At 50.9% G+C, this 16,599-nt stretch overlaps 1 protein-coding gene and 1 non-coding gene across 3 annotated transcripts; both read left to right on the forward strand.

Annotated features, from left to right (window-relative positions):
- The first annotated feature begins 288 nt into the window (after positions 1–288).
- Positions 289–16,569, forward strand: Ano9 (anoctamin 9). Of its 2 annotated transcripts, XM_021227860.2 has the most exons (24): positions 289–385; positions 7,674–7,748; positions 7,967–8,092; positions 8,220–8,365; positions 9,941–9,987; positions 10,084–10,142; positions 10,230–10,303; positions 10,526–10,660; positions 10,766–10,862; positions 11,034–11,094; positions 11,206–11,288; positions 11,389–11,493; positions 11,569–11,721; positions 11,801–11,837; positions 12,018–12,129; positions 13,057–13,114; positions 13,203–13,300; positions 13,396–13,538; positions 13,629–13,781; positions 14,473–14,620; positions 15,207–15,308; positions 15,383–15,476; positions 15,607–15,719; positions 15,811–16,569. In XM_021227860.2, exons 1-24 carry the CDS (start codon positions 380–382, stop codon positions 15,836–15,838), a joined length of 2,253 nt encoding a protein of 750 aa, XP_021083519.1. In that variant the 5' UTR covers positions 289–379; the 3' UTR covers positions 15,839–16,569. The 2 variants fall into 2 exon arrangements, with proteins under 2 accessions (XP_021083519.1, XP_012967486.1); XM_013112032.3 differs by lacking the exon at positions 15,811–16,569 and having other exon boundaries at positions 15,607–15,723.
- On the forward strand, positions 12,813–12,919 carry LOC121135743. The gene has a single exon (XR_005872852.1). It is a non-coding gene; the product is annotated as a U6 spliceosomal RNA (small nuclear RNA).
- Positions 16,570–16,599: the final 30 nt, after the last annotated feature.

The following is a 16,599-nucleotide window of genomic DNA, read 5'->3' on the forward strand; positions in this document are numbered from 1 at the left end:
TTGGGGTCAGGTGCTACTGAGTACTTGTCTGTTAAGGTCATCTATGCCACCGTTTTCTCTGGAAGGGGAGTGCCATGGACCCCACCTTAGAGCAAATACATCCCTATAGGGAGAATGATAGGGAACTAGTGCTCTTATGCCCTCTTGCCCCACCCTCACCCCTGAAAGGAAGGTATTGGGGTTGCCAGACACTGGAAAGGATTTTCTTGGCGGGCCTGCTGCTGGCTCCTCCTCAGCACACTTGGGCAAGCTATCAGAGGAGAGGGCGGGGCAAATCACACACGGAAGTCAGGTAACAGGCAGCAGCCCGGCAGTCACTCTCATACCTGCCAGCACCAGCATCCAAAGCCCCACGTTGACTCAGGGACCAGCCACCAGCATGCAGGTAAGCCTGGGTTCTAAAGATACGTGCCTTCAGCCCTTACAGCTGCCACCCTTCCTTGGAAGGTTTGGTGACAGGCAGTTCCCAGCAACCTGCCATCCAGGGAGAACGTGGCTAGCGTTGGATCAGGACCTATAGGGCATGAAGTAGCTTCCTAGCCATATCTTGGAATTTTGGAGATCACAGGACTGGGCTCCTATGAGTGTGTGACTTAGGGTTTTTCTGCCAGAGTTGTCTGTGCAAGGTGAGGACAGATGCTGTGGTGGAACCCCTAGACCTGCGACTAGCACTGGGTGGGAGGGACTATGCACACTGGGATAGACTGGCCTGGGTAGCTGTGTGCATGCTCCAGGCAGAGGCCAGCCCTAATTGAAGTCTAGGTGTAGTGTGTGTGTGTGTGTGTGTGTGTGTGTGTGTGTGTGTGTGTGTGTGTGTGTGTTGGGGGCTACTTTTTTAGAAAGCATCATTTCCCCTCTTGTCAACCAAAAAAGTTCACCTGTGGCAGAGGCCAGCACTGGCATCCCCAGGGAGGAGGGAAGGGCGAGGCAGAGAGTGAAACTAACTTCCCACTCAGGCCCAGGCCTCCTGGTGTGGGCTGTATGGGTGGCTGCTCTCTCTGCTGTTACTCAGTCCTCTCACTGGGCCTTCCAGAACCCAGCTCTGGGAGCACCACTCAAGCCAGCACATAGACACCCCTTAGCCTGACCCTGTTTTCCAATCTGAAAGGGATAGAAAGGGAGAGCATAAGCCTCTAGGTACCTTGAGGACTTGGTGGTCCCAGCTCCTGGTTGGATCTGAGCCTGCCCTCCAGTGTCTAAATTTCTTCCATGGCTCTCCTTTGCTTTTACTGAAGTCTAAGAAACCTTCCCTGACCCGGCTTCTGTAAACTTTTAGTCTCACCTGTTAGTTCTGTCCCTGTTCTTTATATTCCTGCAAAGTTGACTGAGTCACCAGGAGTAGTGAGTACTGAGTTCCCAGGGGTGCTGAGGACTGCGTCCTGTCAGGACAAGCATGGAGAAGGTCAGAGGACAGCTCTTTGGAGTCAGTTCTCTCCTTTGACTATGTGATCTGAGGCTTGCTAGCAGGTGTCTCTGCCTGCTGAGCTATCTCACTGGTCCAGGACTGAGTTCTTGAGAGCAATAGCTATTGCATCCTCTGAGGTGGAAAGGACTGAGTCTCTGAAGGGCTGAGAACTGAGTGAAAATTCCAAGAGGCAACCTGCCTCTCAAGACTAACCCCACATACATTTCCCTCTCTCAGAAATGGTGCTCCAACCCCTTTTCCCCTCTTGCTGGTCTCTGGCCTTATGAGGTAAAGACTGGGACCAATTCTCCCACCAGGTAGACATGACTCCAGTCCCTGTGTGCACCGCCCTCCAGGGCTCAGCTCTGAGAACACAGAATAAATTGACTGTTTAGTGTCTAGGGATGAGCAGATGGACCAGCACACAAAAGGATGGACTGATGGGAGTTGGTCAGTTACAGACAGCTGCGAGGAGAGAGACAGAGGCCACAGGAGCCCCTAGGAAGCAGAGGAAGCAGAGACGGTGCCCAGAAAGGCAGTGGGAAAGCAGAGCCCTGGCCAGCAGATGTGGCCTCTATGTTGCACACTGTGGCAGGGCAGGTGGATCCTCCTGTAGAAAGTAAAACTGAAGAGTGTGGTGGGCCTCAGAGCACTAGCAAGGGAGGCAAACATGACCTTAGGGTAAGGTGGGCCACAGAGGAGGTGGGAAGTGAGGTCCACATGTCTTTTGTGTGTGGCTGGGATGCAGTCATGTGTGTGTACTGTGTACCCCCAGGTCAGGCTTGCTTTGGAGACGGATGGCACCTGTATGCACAACTGCTGACCAGGATGGCGGAGAGGAGATATCAGTAGGGAGCAGGACCGCCCAGCTCTGGTTTCCTGCATTCCTGGTCCTTCAAAGGGAGGATTCCTTAGGTGCTATGGTGTCCCACTCACTGCAAGGGTGGCCTGTGTCCATAGCAAGGAGCTATGGGTCCTAGCTGGGCCCTGAACCCTGAGCCCCAGCCCACCCTGTATGGCTTATAGGATTGGAAGTGGGAAGGGCTGAGGAAAATGACAGGAACCTTAGTGTCTAGGCACGTGATTTCCTTACTCCTTTTCTGTCTGTGTATGTTGTCAGGGTTCTTTGTTGCAGAGGTGATATCCTATAGGTGAAGAAATAGAATCTCTGAGAGGACTGATACCATCAGAGCGAGGGTGTCTGCCTGAGCTTGAATCCTAGTCTGACTATATATGACAAGGTTGGGACTGAAGGTTCATGGCCCCAGTTGAGTGTATGGGGACAGCCTGCCCCTACCTTGTGTATCCTGGAGTTTCAGGAGCCCACACAGCTTCTTGGAGGTGAAATCCAATGGATTAGGATCCAGAGATTTGGAATATTTCAGGAACACTGAGCAAGCTGCTGGCTGGAGGTAAAGATAGCTTCACCAGCTGGTCCCACCATGAACAACCCAAGGGCAGCACCAAGATGCTCATGGGTATCATCATCCATTGGGGATCAGCAAGATGTGACCCTGTACACACTGGCCCTGTACCGCCTGACCTTGAAATCTGGGTGTTATGGTTGTGGGTGGGTTTGTAAACCCTGTATACATGAATACAGAACTTAGTGACTGGCCTTGGCTTGCTGTGGGCTGGAATGGATGAACCAGGGCTCTCTAGGGAATCTCTGGCCTTGCTGATAGACTAGCCACTGTCCCTGTGCTATGGTGGCAGCTAAAAACTGATACAGCCCCCAGCAATGTAAATATTGCTTTGCCATGTATATATAAATAGTGGTCCTGTCCAGAGTGGCATCAGCTTATACTGACTGAAGTGACATCCCCAGCCCCATGAGGCTCCAGGTAATTGTTCCAAAGCTGCACACATCTCTAGTGGGAAGGGGCTTTCTAATCTAAGTTTTAGGCTGACTAGAGACAGTCTTCAAAGATATGCTTTGTGGACAGTCTCCTCTTCCTAGGACCCCTCTCAGTTTGGATTCCAAAGACCTACAGGTTCCTGATTCTGACTTAGGTCTTATCTCCATTCTTTTATTCCATACATTTTAACTCTTTGGTCCCATGCTGATGATTGTAGCTTATGGAAATGGAAGTCAGGAGAGGATGTCTGCGCAGGTCCAAAGTCAAACATATTTCACTCACCAGTTCATCCCACATGACTCTTGCTATGAGCCCTTGTGGTGGGTGGATTACATAAGGGTCCCCTGGCTACCTATCCTGTTGGTTGAGATGTCACCTTCTTCCCAAGTTGAGGCACGGGTGCTCACCCTGTCTTGCAGCTCTAGGTATAGGTTTCTCTCCTGGAGAAGTTTCAATCACTGCCCACAATACCTGGGTACAGGTGTCTGTGGGCAGTGGATGGGAAGCCAAGAGAGCCCAGGAGTCTGGGGAATGTTGTCAGAGGAGGGAGGGTAGGAGCAGACCGAGATGCTCCCCTGGGAGCCCAGGTGAATGAGGAAGTATAGCACACAGGATGCACACATGACAGGGAGATGATGTTCTGAGGTCTGTACTCCCTCCAGCAGCTAGATGGAGATGCAGGAAGGGGCAATACCAGCCCATCCTCAAACCAGAAGCCCCTTGGGGATGTGTGAGTGTGTGTCTGTGCACTGACGGGTACAGTAGGGTGTGGATTCAGCAGCAAGACAAATAAATGAAACAAAGCACCTTAGGTTAAATTGAATTTCAGATAAGCAATTTTACCCCCTCAGTATGAGTATGCCCAGGAAACATTGAAATATACTTTTACTTAAAGACAAACAAAATCCCTTCATTTTGTATTGCTTTGAGACAAGGTTTTGCTATGTAGATCAGGCTGGCCACAGACTCACCACAACCCTCCAAATTGCTGGCGTGTGCCACCATGCCCATCGCAAAGCCTGTTTGCCTATCTCAAATTCCTACATAACTGGGTGGCCTGTATTTTACCGGCAGCTCTTGAGCTGGCCTGTTGGAGCAGTATGGTGAGACTCTGGAGGAGGTAGGAGGAATGTGTTTGGGCAAGGGAAGCAGGAGCCAGACCTGGCATTGGGGTGACTTCAGGGATGGGAAGATGCAGTGTGGGGATAGAGGCAGGGACCACTGAGGATGGACACTAGGAACTGGTAACAGGATAAGCAAGGCTTGGGTCTGGGACATGGGATATGAGAGTAGCATCCCAACCTGCTAGACAGCCAGCTTCGTTTGGCTCATGTGCCTCCTAGGCACCTGAGTGTACCTGCTTCTGGGACAGTGGAGCCACAAGGTCCTTGTCACTCTGGAGTCCCTCCATCATCCCCTGTTGCTCTTAGGGACATGGACAGGATTGTGTTACCCATGCGCACAGAGCCAAAGGACACATCATGCATTACAAAACTGGCATCCTCAGCATCTACCAAATCCTGACTCCTTAGCCAGTGTATCTGTCCATTCCACCCTTCCCTCAGTCTTTACTCCATCAGGTTCAGGAAAGTGCAACCTGCTCCAACCTGCCTGGCAGCCCCCACCTCCCCAATTCTTCCTCCCTGCTTCCTATAGCCTACACCCTCAGGAAAGAAGCCCCAGCTGCCACCAACTTCAGTCCTCAGGCACCTTGTGTGTTGAGAGTAAATGAAGTCCTAAGAACCTAAGACCCGGCACTCACTGAGACAAGAGACCATAGCACCCATTGCCCTGACTCTGCTCCTCCCTTGGTAGTGTTTTGGTTTTTTGTTTTTGTTTTTGTTTTTTTGGTTTTTTTGAGACAGGGTTTCTCTGTGTAGCCTTGGCTGTCCTGGAACTCCACTATTTAGATCAGGCTGACCTCAAACTCATAGAGATCTGTGTGCTTCTGCCTCCCAAGTGTTGGGATTAAAGGTGTGCCACCACCCAGCTGGTAGTGTAGTTTTGTTACATTTGTGAGTGTTTCTAAAAATGTACTACTTTACTTGTGAGGATGAAAAACTTAAGAGCAGTCTGGGAGTCATATTAAAACCCTATTTAAGAAAAACAAAAACCCAGGCATAGTGTCCCTTACCTGTAATTCCAGCACTCAGGAAGTAGAGGCAGGATGATCAAAAATTTCAGGTCATCCTCCCTCTTAGCCAATTTGAGGCCTGAGTTACATAGCCTGGGGCAAACAAACAAACAAACAAACAAGCCAAAACAAACTGGATTGGGTATGTAGTTCAATTAGAAAGCCTGCCTAGCACACATGAAATCCTGAATTCAATCCCATGTACCACACAAACTAGGCTTGGTGATGTCTACCTGTAATTCCAGGGCTGGGGACATAGAGGCATGAGGATTAGGAGTTCAAGGTCATCCTGGACTACTGAAGTTAAATCAATCTAGGCTACATGAAACTCTATTTCAAAAATAAAATAAAATTGCAGAGGATGTGGGTTCAATTCTCAGCACCCACACAGTGGCTCACAACCATCTGTAATCCCTGTTCCAGAGTATCTGATGCCCTTTTCTTACGTCCACCAGGACCAGGCACACACATGGCAAATAGACATACAGGAAGGGAAAACAAAGAAAAACAATAAAAAACAAATAAAGATATAAAAAATAGGCCGGGCGGTGGTGGCATGTGCCTTTAATCCTAGCACTCAGGAGGCAGAGGCAGGTGGATCTCTGTGAGTTCGAGGCCAGCCTGATCTACAAGAATTAGTTCTAGTACAGCTAGGGCTACACAGAGAAACCCTGTCTCAATGGGGAAAATGGGGTCAGGTGTAGTGGTATGCACTTTCAATTTCAGAACTGGGTAGGCAGAGACAGATGGATATCTGAGTTCCAGGCTAGCCTGGGCTACAAAATGAGACCCTGCTTCAAAAAAAAAAAAAAGAAAAGAAAAGAAAAGGAAGAGAGAGAGAGAGAGAGAGAGAGAGAGAGAGAGAGAGAGAGAGAGAGAGAGAGAGAGAGAGAGAGAAACAGGTTGGAGAAATGACTCAGTAGTTAAGAGTATTGGCTGCTTTTCCAGAGGACCTGGTTCAATTCCAGGCACCCACATGGCAGCTCACAGCTGTCTGTAACTCCTCTGGTTCTTCTGTATTATCTACCATGGGCACCAGCCAAACAAATGGCAAAATAGACTTAGCTGGCAAAATGCAGGCAAAAATACCTATTCTATGCACAGTTTTTTAAAAAAGGCTATCATGGTAGATGTAGATTCCTAGGGTTTGTTTTCTTCAAAGCAAGCTTGTTTGAGATTTTGGTTAGCAGTAGAGCCAGAAGGTCTTTCTGGTGTTCCCCAGCCCTCCATTAACTTCCCATGATTAAGCACAGGCCACACCTGTGCTGCCCAGCACCTCCAGTTACACACCCGGTGTCTTCTCTTGTCACTATTCACCTATCCTTGTCGCTCAGGATTCTGAGTAGCTTTTAGTCACCATCCTCTTACTTCGTCTTGTGTTGGCGGCCCCTGAACCTCTCTGAGGACTTGCAGCGGGATGGGTTATAGGCTTCAGGACCGGCACTCACTTCCACACCCTGTTGTCCATTCCTGACTCCCAGGGATGTAAGGGGCAACCACAGCCTTCCTCACATGGATTGGGGTGATCCTGGTGCCCACTGTGTTTCCCATGCTCACAGCTTTCTTTAGGCGCTGCACCTAGCCTTCAGTGGGGAGAGATGTAAGCCTGTCTCCCAGAAGATCTGGGATCATCACTGTGGTCCAGTAGTGATCAAGTCAGAAAAACATCCGTCCTCCTGATTCCACGCATGGCTCTCAGTGATGGGGAATATGCCTGTCCTTAGGTTCTTGTCTGTGTCCTCAAGGATGACCAGGACACAGGGTCTAGTACCGTCCAGTTAAAAAAAACAGTGCAAAATGTCCCCCAAGTTTGTGTGAACCACCAGCAGTACACAAGTGCATCCCTGATGTCCCCTGACTTTGTCATCTTCAGACTCTTAAAGTGTATGCAGCTAGTGTCTTCTAGCCCGCTGGCCTGGCACTTCCTGGTTGCCATTTCTTCACCCATCAAGTGCTCACAGCGACTCCCTTTATTTAGTGACATCGGTGAGCCACTGTCGGTCTGCCATGGAGGAATGGGGCCATCTGACTTTCCTTAAAGCCCTGACGGAACTCCTTGGGTTTTCCACACAGACTGCCAGTTCTCTTGTCACCTTCTGCTACCTTGTGACAGCCTCAGCCTCACCCCCACCAGGAATTACCTATTTGCCAACAAGTTTCTGGTAGACCAGTCCCCAGTTGGTTCAGTGTGCCTGTGTGTACCTGCTCAGAGAGTGTAGGAGGAGGCTTGTGAGGGGCTTATATGCTCATCTCCCCATTTTTCTCTGTTCCCCAGGGTGATGAGAGCCTCCAGATCTTGGTGGGGTCAGAAGGGGACAGCTTGCCACTGATGGAAATGGGAACTTGTAGGGTGAGTCTGATCAGACCCCCCAGGCTTGATTCCACCGACCCCTCACCTACTCTGTGTATTCTGGCTTGGTTATGGTCCTACACTATTCGCATATCCATATCCTATGCTGGGTTCCTGCCCCATACATTTCCCATCCTGTGTCTTGCAATGGGATCCACATTGACATTTCCTCCTATCTGTGTCCAGTATTGTTTCTGCCCTATACCTTCTTCTTCCAGGTTGAGGCCTTTCATCAATGGGACTGTGTCCTGGTGGCTGATATCCAGACCCAGAAAATCCAGAAGCAGGTTCAGAGGCAACAGCAGTTCCTGGAGAAACTTGAGAGCAAGGGTTTCCACTTCAAGGTGGGCTAGTTTGCATCAGGGGTTGAATCATGGGCCAGAGAGTTGTGGGGAAAGTCATGTCATATGCCCCAGGAACAGGGGACAGGATAGTGCCTGTGGATAAGTTGGTTCCTTTGTGACTCTCAAGATGATAAAGGACCAGAAGAAGGTGTTCTTTGGGATCCGAGCTGACAGTGGGATCTTTGACCTGTACCGGACTCTTCTCATGAAGCCAGAAGATCCTGGCCCCAGAACCAAACTGAACAATATGAACTCCATTCCAGCAACCACAAGGTGAGGGTGTATCTAGAGCCCAGGCAGAACCCTTGTCCCGTGTCCAGGCAGAACATGGGCCACATCCCACCTGTGGTAGGACAACACCGCTCCATAGTGTGGATGTCATAGGGGATCAGAACCCAATCTTTGAGCAAGGCTCTGTGCCCCAGTTTTCATTTTGAAATAGTAATAATGACAGCTTGTACCAGGCTCTTTCTTTTAAGCCACCAACCAACTCCTAGATCATGGCATGGAAACTTATTATTAGTTTTGAATGCTCTGCCTAGCTTAGGCTCATTTCTGGCTAGCTCTTTTAACTTCAATTAATGTGTTTCTTTTTATCTAACCTTTGCCTCGTAGCTTTATATCTTTCATTCCTTCTGTATATCTTACTTTTACAGTTTCTCGAGTCTGTCTGTCTGGCAGCTGTCTGGCTTCTGGCTCTGGGCATCTCCCTCGTTTTCTCCCCCACACCTAGATTTCTCCTCCTTATTCTCTCTGCCTGCCAGCCCCACCTATACTTTCTCTGTCTAGCTGTTGGCCAGTCAGTTCTTTATTAGACCAATTAGGTGACTTAGGCAGGCAAGGTGAAACAAATGCAACACATCTTTACATAATCAAGCACACATACTTACATTGTTAAACAATGCAGCATAAACAAATGTAACCCATCTTTGCTCAGTTAAAATAACATTCCACAGCAACAGCTCACTTCTTGACACCCTGTGAAAACTCCTTGTGGTCCTTGAGTCAGAGTCAGCAGTGAAGTGAGCAGACATCCCCTGCAGATGCTGAGGTCTTTATCTCCCACAGTTCCCTTCCTTATCAGATCAAAGTCCCCTCTCTGGACATCTGGTCCTGACATCTGACAGGGAGAGCCTCCTGGGCCCGCAGTTATCTGCTCCTCCATGAACACTCATGCAGTCCTTTCTGGTCCTTCTGTGTCACCTACCCACCTCTAGGCAGAGCTGTCTGGAGGCCTGGCTAGTTGACTCTGCCAAAGGATAGTTCAGACTCTGTTCCAGGCACCAGAGACCCATGAACACAATTTTTTTGTGTGTGCTGGGAAGGGAGGGGAAATCAGAGGAACAGAGACACCTTGATGGGGACGAAGAAAGACAGACTCACGTGGGGGGGTGCTTTCCATGTGTTCACAAGGAGGCTGTATCTCAGACACTTAGGATGTGTCTGAATATGGCTCTACAAATGCCTGTGTGGCCTTGGGCGAGTTACCCTACCCTCTGAACATCAGTTTCCACATAAGCAGAATGATTCATAACCATGTAAGAGAGTTTTTGCACTTAAACATTCAGCATATGCAGGTGAGCATGGCCAAAGATGGGGGCTCTCGACCCTGAACCTGGGAGAGATGTGGAAACCTACAGTGAGGACAGGACCCCATCCTGGAGGCCAGGCAAACCTGACCTGAGCAGGCTTTCAGGGTGGTTTATGGACTCTGGGTTCTTATCAGTATTGGTGGGGTTTCTCTTCTAGAACAGAGAGGGCCTGGGTGTGTGGAGAACAGGGCCTTAAGGGGCAGGGTCCACTAGGCTACCATGGGGCCATTCTGATCCTTGGACTCTTGGGTTTCAGAATCCGAATTGTGAGTTTTGTCGTGAACAACAAGATGAAACCTGGTGGTGAGCACAGACGGCAGATGGCCTAGGAGGGTGCTGCTGTGGGCTGGACTCTCCTACCCTCCATTGCACTCTGACTGAGCCTCCTGTAACCCCTAGACACCTTCGAGGATCTGGTGAAGGACGGGGTTTTTGAGACCATGTTTCCTCTGCACGAGGTGAGGGGTGACAAGTTCAGAATGGGCCCGAGGGCGGGAACCTGAGGTAGGAAGCCAAGCTTTCATTGTCTGTCTCTCATGACACAGGGGGAAAAAGACCTGAAGAAAAAATGGGCCCGATGGAGAAACATGTTCCGGAAGCAGCCGATTGATGACATTAGGTAATACCACACCAAGCAGCTCATCTGTGGGCCACAGATACGTCTATGCTCAAACCAGATAACCTGTGGCCCAGCAAATCCAGTCCTAAGTGACAGATACAGTTCCCACTTACACTGATGCTAGGCAGTACCCTCCCTCCTACCCTACCCTCATATGCCTATACCCAACCAGGTACTGAGGCCACTGGGGAGGGTGGCCTTGATGGGGAAGCTTTCCCACAGGAACTACTTTGGCGAGAAGGTGGCTCTGTATTTTGCCTGGCTTGGCTGGTACACCTACATGCTGGTGCCTGCTGCTGTGGTGGGCCTCATCATCTTTCTGAGCGGCTTTGCCCTGTTTGATTCCAGCCAGATCAGGTGGGTTGGGGCTTGAGACCTATAGTCTCATGAGCCAGCAATGGAAGTGGGAGCCTGGGCGGACCCTGCACCTGAGAATCACTGGTCTTGTCTCTATACTCACAGCAAAGAGATTTGTCAGGCCGATGACATCTTCATGTGCCCCCTTGGTGACAACAGTCGTAGATACCAGCGGCTCTCAGAATTGTGCACGTTTGCGAAGGTTTGATGCTACTGGAATCTTTCCAGGGCTTATGCAAGGGTTGGTACAGTGTGTCCATCTAGAAGTGGGGAAGGCAAGGCACGTGGATGCCCTGAAGAACCAGGCCCTCCCTTCCCCACTGGGGACATGGTTAGGGGGCACAGCATGAAGCCCTTTTGCTCCTGTCCTCAGCTCACTCATCTCTTTGACAACGATGGCACTGTGCTGTTTGCCATCTTCATGGCTCTGTGGGGTGAGTTGCTGCTGGGCATTCCTGGAGGGGCCTAGGGCCAGCCAGCCTAAGCTCGTCAGCCACCCTGGGCCGCCCCAGGTGTGCTGTGACACTTCCCCGTGCTCACTGCAGCCACAGTGTTTCTGGAGATCTGGAAACGGCAGCGTGCCCGTGTGGTCCTGCACTGGGACTTGTATGGATGGGATGAGGAAGAGGTAAGACGGGGCCATCGGTATCAAGGTTGCTTGTTTCTGGTGTCCCATGTGGCCTTTACCTGTGTCCTTGTGTCTGAGGTGTGCCTGCTGACCTTCCTAGGAGGAGATGGCCCTTGAGCTCATTAACTGTCCTGACTACAAGCTGAGAACACATCATCATTCCTACCTGAGCAGCACTATCATCCTGATCCTGTCCCTGTTCATGGTACTGCTGGGAACCATGGTAAGGGCTGGAGATCCAGCCATCCCTACCCTTCATGGCCAACCCTACCCCTTGCAGATCTGTTTCATGATTGGCATGGCCCATGTGCTGGTTGTCTACCGTGTGCTGGCCGCTGCTCTCTTCAGCAGCCTCCTGGAACAGCAGGTGACCACTGTTGTGGTAGTGACCGGAGCCGTGGTGCACTACGTAATCATAGTCATCATGACTAAGGTAGAGGTCAGGCAGGGGAAGCCCTGGGGGACTCGACTGAAGTTCTAGGTAAGTTCCACTTGATTCAATCTTCCCTCAGGTCAACAAATGTGTAGCCCTGAAGCTTTGCAACTTCGGTGAGAAAAGGCCACGGCCTCTCTCTGGGAGCTGGGGAGGACTCAGGGCTGAGAGTCATGGAGCTGTGGTCAGACATGGGGTGGGGGCTTCCTGCCCTTCCGGGACCTCTTACTTGAGAGGTGTAGGTCATGCTGTCCAATTGGTCTAGGGAAAGACAGGATGGCCGTGTCTCTTTCCAGAGGATCCCAGGACCTTTTCGGAGCGAGAGAGCAAGTTCACGGTCAAGTTTTTCATCCTGCAGTTCTTTGCCCACTTCTCCTCTCTCATGTACATTGCCTTCATTCTGGGCAGGTACGCCCCACTGCCCCACTGCCCCACTGCCCATTGCCTTCATTCTGGGCAGGTACGCCCCCCACTGTCCATATGTCCATTGCCTTCATTCTGGGTAGGTACGCCCCACTGCCCCACTGCCCATTGCCTTCATTCTGGGCAGGTACACCCCCACTGCCCATATGCCCATTGCCTTCATTCTGGGCAGGTACGCCCCTACTGTCCATATCCCCATCCTCCACCCCAGCCCCTAGTGCCTTCAGCCCTCCAAGCTTGTTTCTTGCTTTTAAAAGTGGCCAGATCTCAGTCACACACCTTTAATCCCAGCACTCAGAGTTGGGGGGGCAGAGGCAGGTGGATCTCTGTGAGTTTGAGGCCAGCCTGGTCTATATATCAAGCTCCGGGAGCCAAGACTAAGTAGGGAGACTCTGTCTTAAAAAACTGAATGAGGTAAATACATAAATATGAGAAATAAGTAAAAGTGGCCAGATCTTGAGGCTGGGGGTATAGCCTGTGTAGTGTGAGTGACCGCTAGCACCACATAAACTGGGCGTGCTGGCAATACTCCTGTAATTTCAGGGTTCAATAACTGGAGGCAGGAGTGGGCTTTTGGTTATCCTGGGCTATAAGACCCTGGAAGGAAGGAAGGAAGGAAGGAAGGAGGGAAGGGAGGGAGGGAGGGAGGAAGGAAGAAAAAAACTTGCAAGCTCGCTTGGGCATCATATATACCAAAATTGGAACAATACAGAGAAGATTAGCATGGCCCCTGTACAAGGATGACATTCAAATTTGTGAAGTGTTTCATATTTAAAAAGAAAAAAAGGCCCAGGTGGTGGTGCCGCACGCCTTTAATCCCAGCACTCGGGACGCAAAGGCAGGTGGATTTCTGTGAGTTCCAGGTCAGCCTGGTCTACTCAACTTCCTCACAGACCTCGATTTTCTCCCTAGAATCAATGGTCACCCTGGGAAGTCCACGCGCCTGGCTGGCCTGTGGAAGCTAGAGGAGGTCAGTCTCTCGTCAGACCCCACTGCCTAGTTCCCGAATCCCTCTCCTTCCTTGAGCTCCATCCCTGACCCTCACATTGGCCCCACAGTGCCATCTCAGCGGCTGCATGATGGACCTGTTCATCCAGATGGCCATCATCATGGGGTTGAAGCAGACGCTGAGCAACTGCGTCGAGTACCTGCGCCCGTGAGGACCCTCCCACCCCACTCCAGCCTCCTGCCCTGCCTGTCCCTGTGCCCTGCAGTCTTTCTGTGTTATCCACACACTCTTGGTGCCCACAGGTTGTTGGCCCATAAATGGCGCTTAATGCGGGCTTGTAAACATGGTCACGAGTCCAAAGACCCAGAACTGGAAGAGTGGCAGCGGAACTACCGCATGAATCCAGTCAACATCTTCAGCCTGTTTGATGAATTCATGGAGATGAGTACGTCAAGCTCCAGTGGGCTGAGCAGATGGGGTGGGTGTGCAGGGTGGGTGCCCGTTCTGGACCCAGGGTGACGTTTCCACCCCACAGTGATCCAGTACGGCTTCACCACCATCTTCGTGGCTGCCTTCCCACTGGCACCATTGTTGGCACTCTTCAGCAACCTTGTGGAGATCCGCCTGGATGCCATCAAGATGGTCAGACTACAGCGGCGCCTGGTTCCTCGAAAGGCTAAGGACATAGGTCAGAGGGCAAACAAACTGTACAGTGGAGGAGAACAGTCAGGGCATCCAGAGGGTCAACTTCCAACCCTGGGTTTTTCACCAGTCAATATCAGGCCACCTTCAAGCAACTTGTAAGAGCTGGGCCCCTCCCCCTTACTCCAGAGACAGTCCCGAGGTATTCCAGATATGGGGACTAAACCTCATGGGATCAAACCCTGGAAAAAGGCAGGCTAGAGTACACCTGACAAGGCCCTCCCCTGAGCCTCCAGCATGTGGCTGAAGGTCTTGCAACCTCCAAGGGGACCATATGGAAGAACTGGAGTCTGGTCACGTGGCAGGGAACAGAGAGCCCAAGGCATCAGTCATCCTGACTTTCCATAGTGAGAATGGGGTTTAGCTGCTAGATGTGGGAGGAACATTAGGAAGACCCCCAGGAAGGGCCCAGGTTTAGGAATCCTCACTTGGGTGGGGTCCAGGAGATAGAGTGGGGATGGGGAAATCTTCACTGCTTACCTTAAGGAGAAAAGGGTGCAGCCATGCTGTGTCTGTCTTAGTTGGGATTTCCTTGTGGATAATTTGGCCCACATGGTTGCAATGGGGCCATGAACAGAGATGTCCCAAAGTTCCTTGAGCAATCAGGCTCTAAGCTTTTAGGGTGGGGGATTACCAATGATCAGGACTGGCTGCTTCACTCCACTGCTGTGGTTCAGGGACCTGGCTGCAGGTACTGGAGACCATTGGAGTGCTGGCAGTCATTGCCAATGGGATGGTCATCGCCTTCACCTCTGAGTTCATCCCCAGAGTAGTCTACAAGTACCGCTATGGCCCGTGTGGACAGAGCAGGAACTTCACTGAAGAGTAAGGCATTAAACTGTCAAGCCCCCCCTGAGAGACTGGCTCTTCCAGTTAAGCTCCTGGAGCCTAGTTGTTGGGCTCTCCTGAGTATATTTGGGTGCTTCCAGGGCTACCTGGGGCTGCACTGAGGCCGGGATTCGGCTACTCCTTGAACTGTCTACATGATTTACATACCTTGGTTAGATCCCAGGAATAACTGATGGGCCTTTGTAGGGAGACAGGTACCAGGCCCATTTGGTAATGAGCAGGGAAAACCTGAATGGCTTTCCTGCAAAATTGTACACGTCTGTCTTGCTTCTGGCATGGGAAGGCAGAGCACAAATGTGTCCAGCTCCCACTGCACCTGCACACTGGCTTGGCATTAGCCCTAGGCGTATTCTTCCAGCCTGGGAGGGAAGACAGTTGGTGGCCCCTCAGCCTCTTTTACCCCTCCCAAGAGTGGCCTTGTGCTTGGACAGCAGGCCTTTTCTCATGAAGGGAAATGGAGAAGGCCTTTCATGGTATGCACTCCCCCTCGTGCCCCCTAGATGCAGGTGAGTTCTTAGGAGGGACCTCAGGTCATGAGTATCCCACACTTCTCTCTCCCCAGTTGCCTCAAGGGCTATGTCAACCACAGCTTGTCTGTCTTCTACACCAAAGACTTCCAAGACCATAGCAGGATGGAAGGCCAAGAAAATGTGACCGTGTGCAGGTTTGGAACCTCTCATCCCCCATAAATGCCTTCTAAACTCCTGGTTCCTGACTTTAGGGACTTCTCTACCCCAGGTACCGGGACTACCGAAACGACCGTGGTTACAACTTCTCTGAGCAGTTCTGGTTTATTCTGGCCATCCGGCTGGCCTTCGTCATCCTCTTTGAGGTGGGTGGAATTGCGAAGGAGAACCTAAGTAAAGGCGGGTCTCTCACTTTTCTCTCCCAGCCTCCAAATCCTAAAGGTTCTTTTTAGCCACTGACCTTTCTGGGCCTTTGCCCTCCCTCCTACCCACCAGCACGTCGCCTTGTGCATCAAGCTCATTGCTGCATGGTTTGTGCCGGATGTGCCCCAGTCAGTGAAGAACAAGGTTTTGGAGGAGAAGTACCGGATACTTAGCGAGAAAATGTGGTAGGGATGCAGTGGTTTACTTGGCTGGGGCGGGTCTGTGCCTGGGGACAGGCCCAGCCTCTGACTCATACCAACTCCATCCTTCCCGCAGCTTCAGTTCTAGGAGCACAGATGTATAGACAACCCGGGGCAGGTGGAGAAATGCTGATATCCAGAAGCCTGGACTAGGAAGGAGTCCCCATCTCTACAGCTTGCCCCGTCCAGGACAATGTGCATCCGTGTGTTGAGGGAGGCTGTAAAATGTATATGTAGGGTCCTGGGTGGTCTACATATGTCAGCAAATGAAGTTCATAGGAGGCTGTGGAGTATAGTAGGTATAATGTATATATGTTAACCAAGGGAGTCTCTCGTATATGTAGGGGGGTCACTGGAATTCCATGTATATTTATGGTATTTATGAACAGCACAGATGTGTATGTGGGGTTTGCTCCAACTTTCCTAGGGTTTAAATGTGTCACAAACCTGACTTGAAACTTTTTTTTTTTTTTTTTTTTTTGGTTTTTACGAGACAGGGTCTCTGTATTGTTTTGGAGGCTGTCAGTCCAGCCCAGCCTCGAAATCACAGAGATCCGCCTGCCTCTGCCTCCTGAGTGCTGGGATTAAAGGCGTGAGCCACCACCGCCCGGCCTGACTTGAAACTCTTGAGTGGCCCTGGTACCCATAGAACTTCAGGCTGCTCATAAGATCCCATTGCAGTAAAATTAGCCCAAGTTCCATGGACCTCCTGGCTTCTGGGCCCCCATCATGCTCTGTGGCCTCCTGCTTGGTGCTTCCGGCACCACCCCCCATTAGCTGGATTCCCCATCGCCGGTGAAACTTTTTACAAACGAAATAAACTTGTGTGTATTGATTTCTGAGCCTCACGATGTAGATCCAGTTT

Source organism: Mesocricetus auratus, unplaced genomic scaffold (genome assembly GCF_017639785.1).
Source record: "Mesocricetus auratus isolate SY011 unplaced genomic scaffold, BCM_Maur_2.0 Super-Scaffold_4256, whole genome shotgun sequence".
In the NCBI taxonomy this organism is placed as follows: domain Eukaryota; kingdom Metazoa; phylum Chordata; class Mammalia; order Rodentia; family Cricetidae; genus Mesocricetus; species Mesocricetus auratus.

Coding starts and splice junctions, on each gene's coding strand:
- Ano9 (XM_021227860.2), top strand. Junction 8,093..8,219: donor GCAAGGGTTTCCACTTCAAG/GTGGGCTAGTTT, acceptor GTGACTCTCAAG/ATGATAAAGGACCAGAAGAA. Junction 8,366..9,940: donor TCCATTCCAGCAACCACAAG/GTGAGGGTGTAT, acceptor CTTGGGTTTCAG/AATCCGAATTGTGAGTTTTG.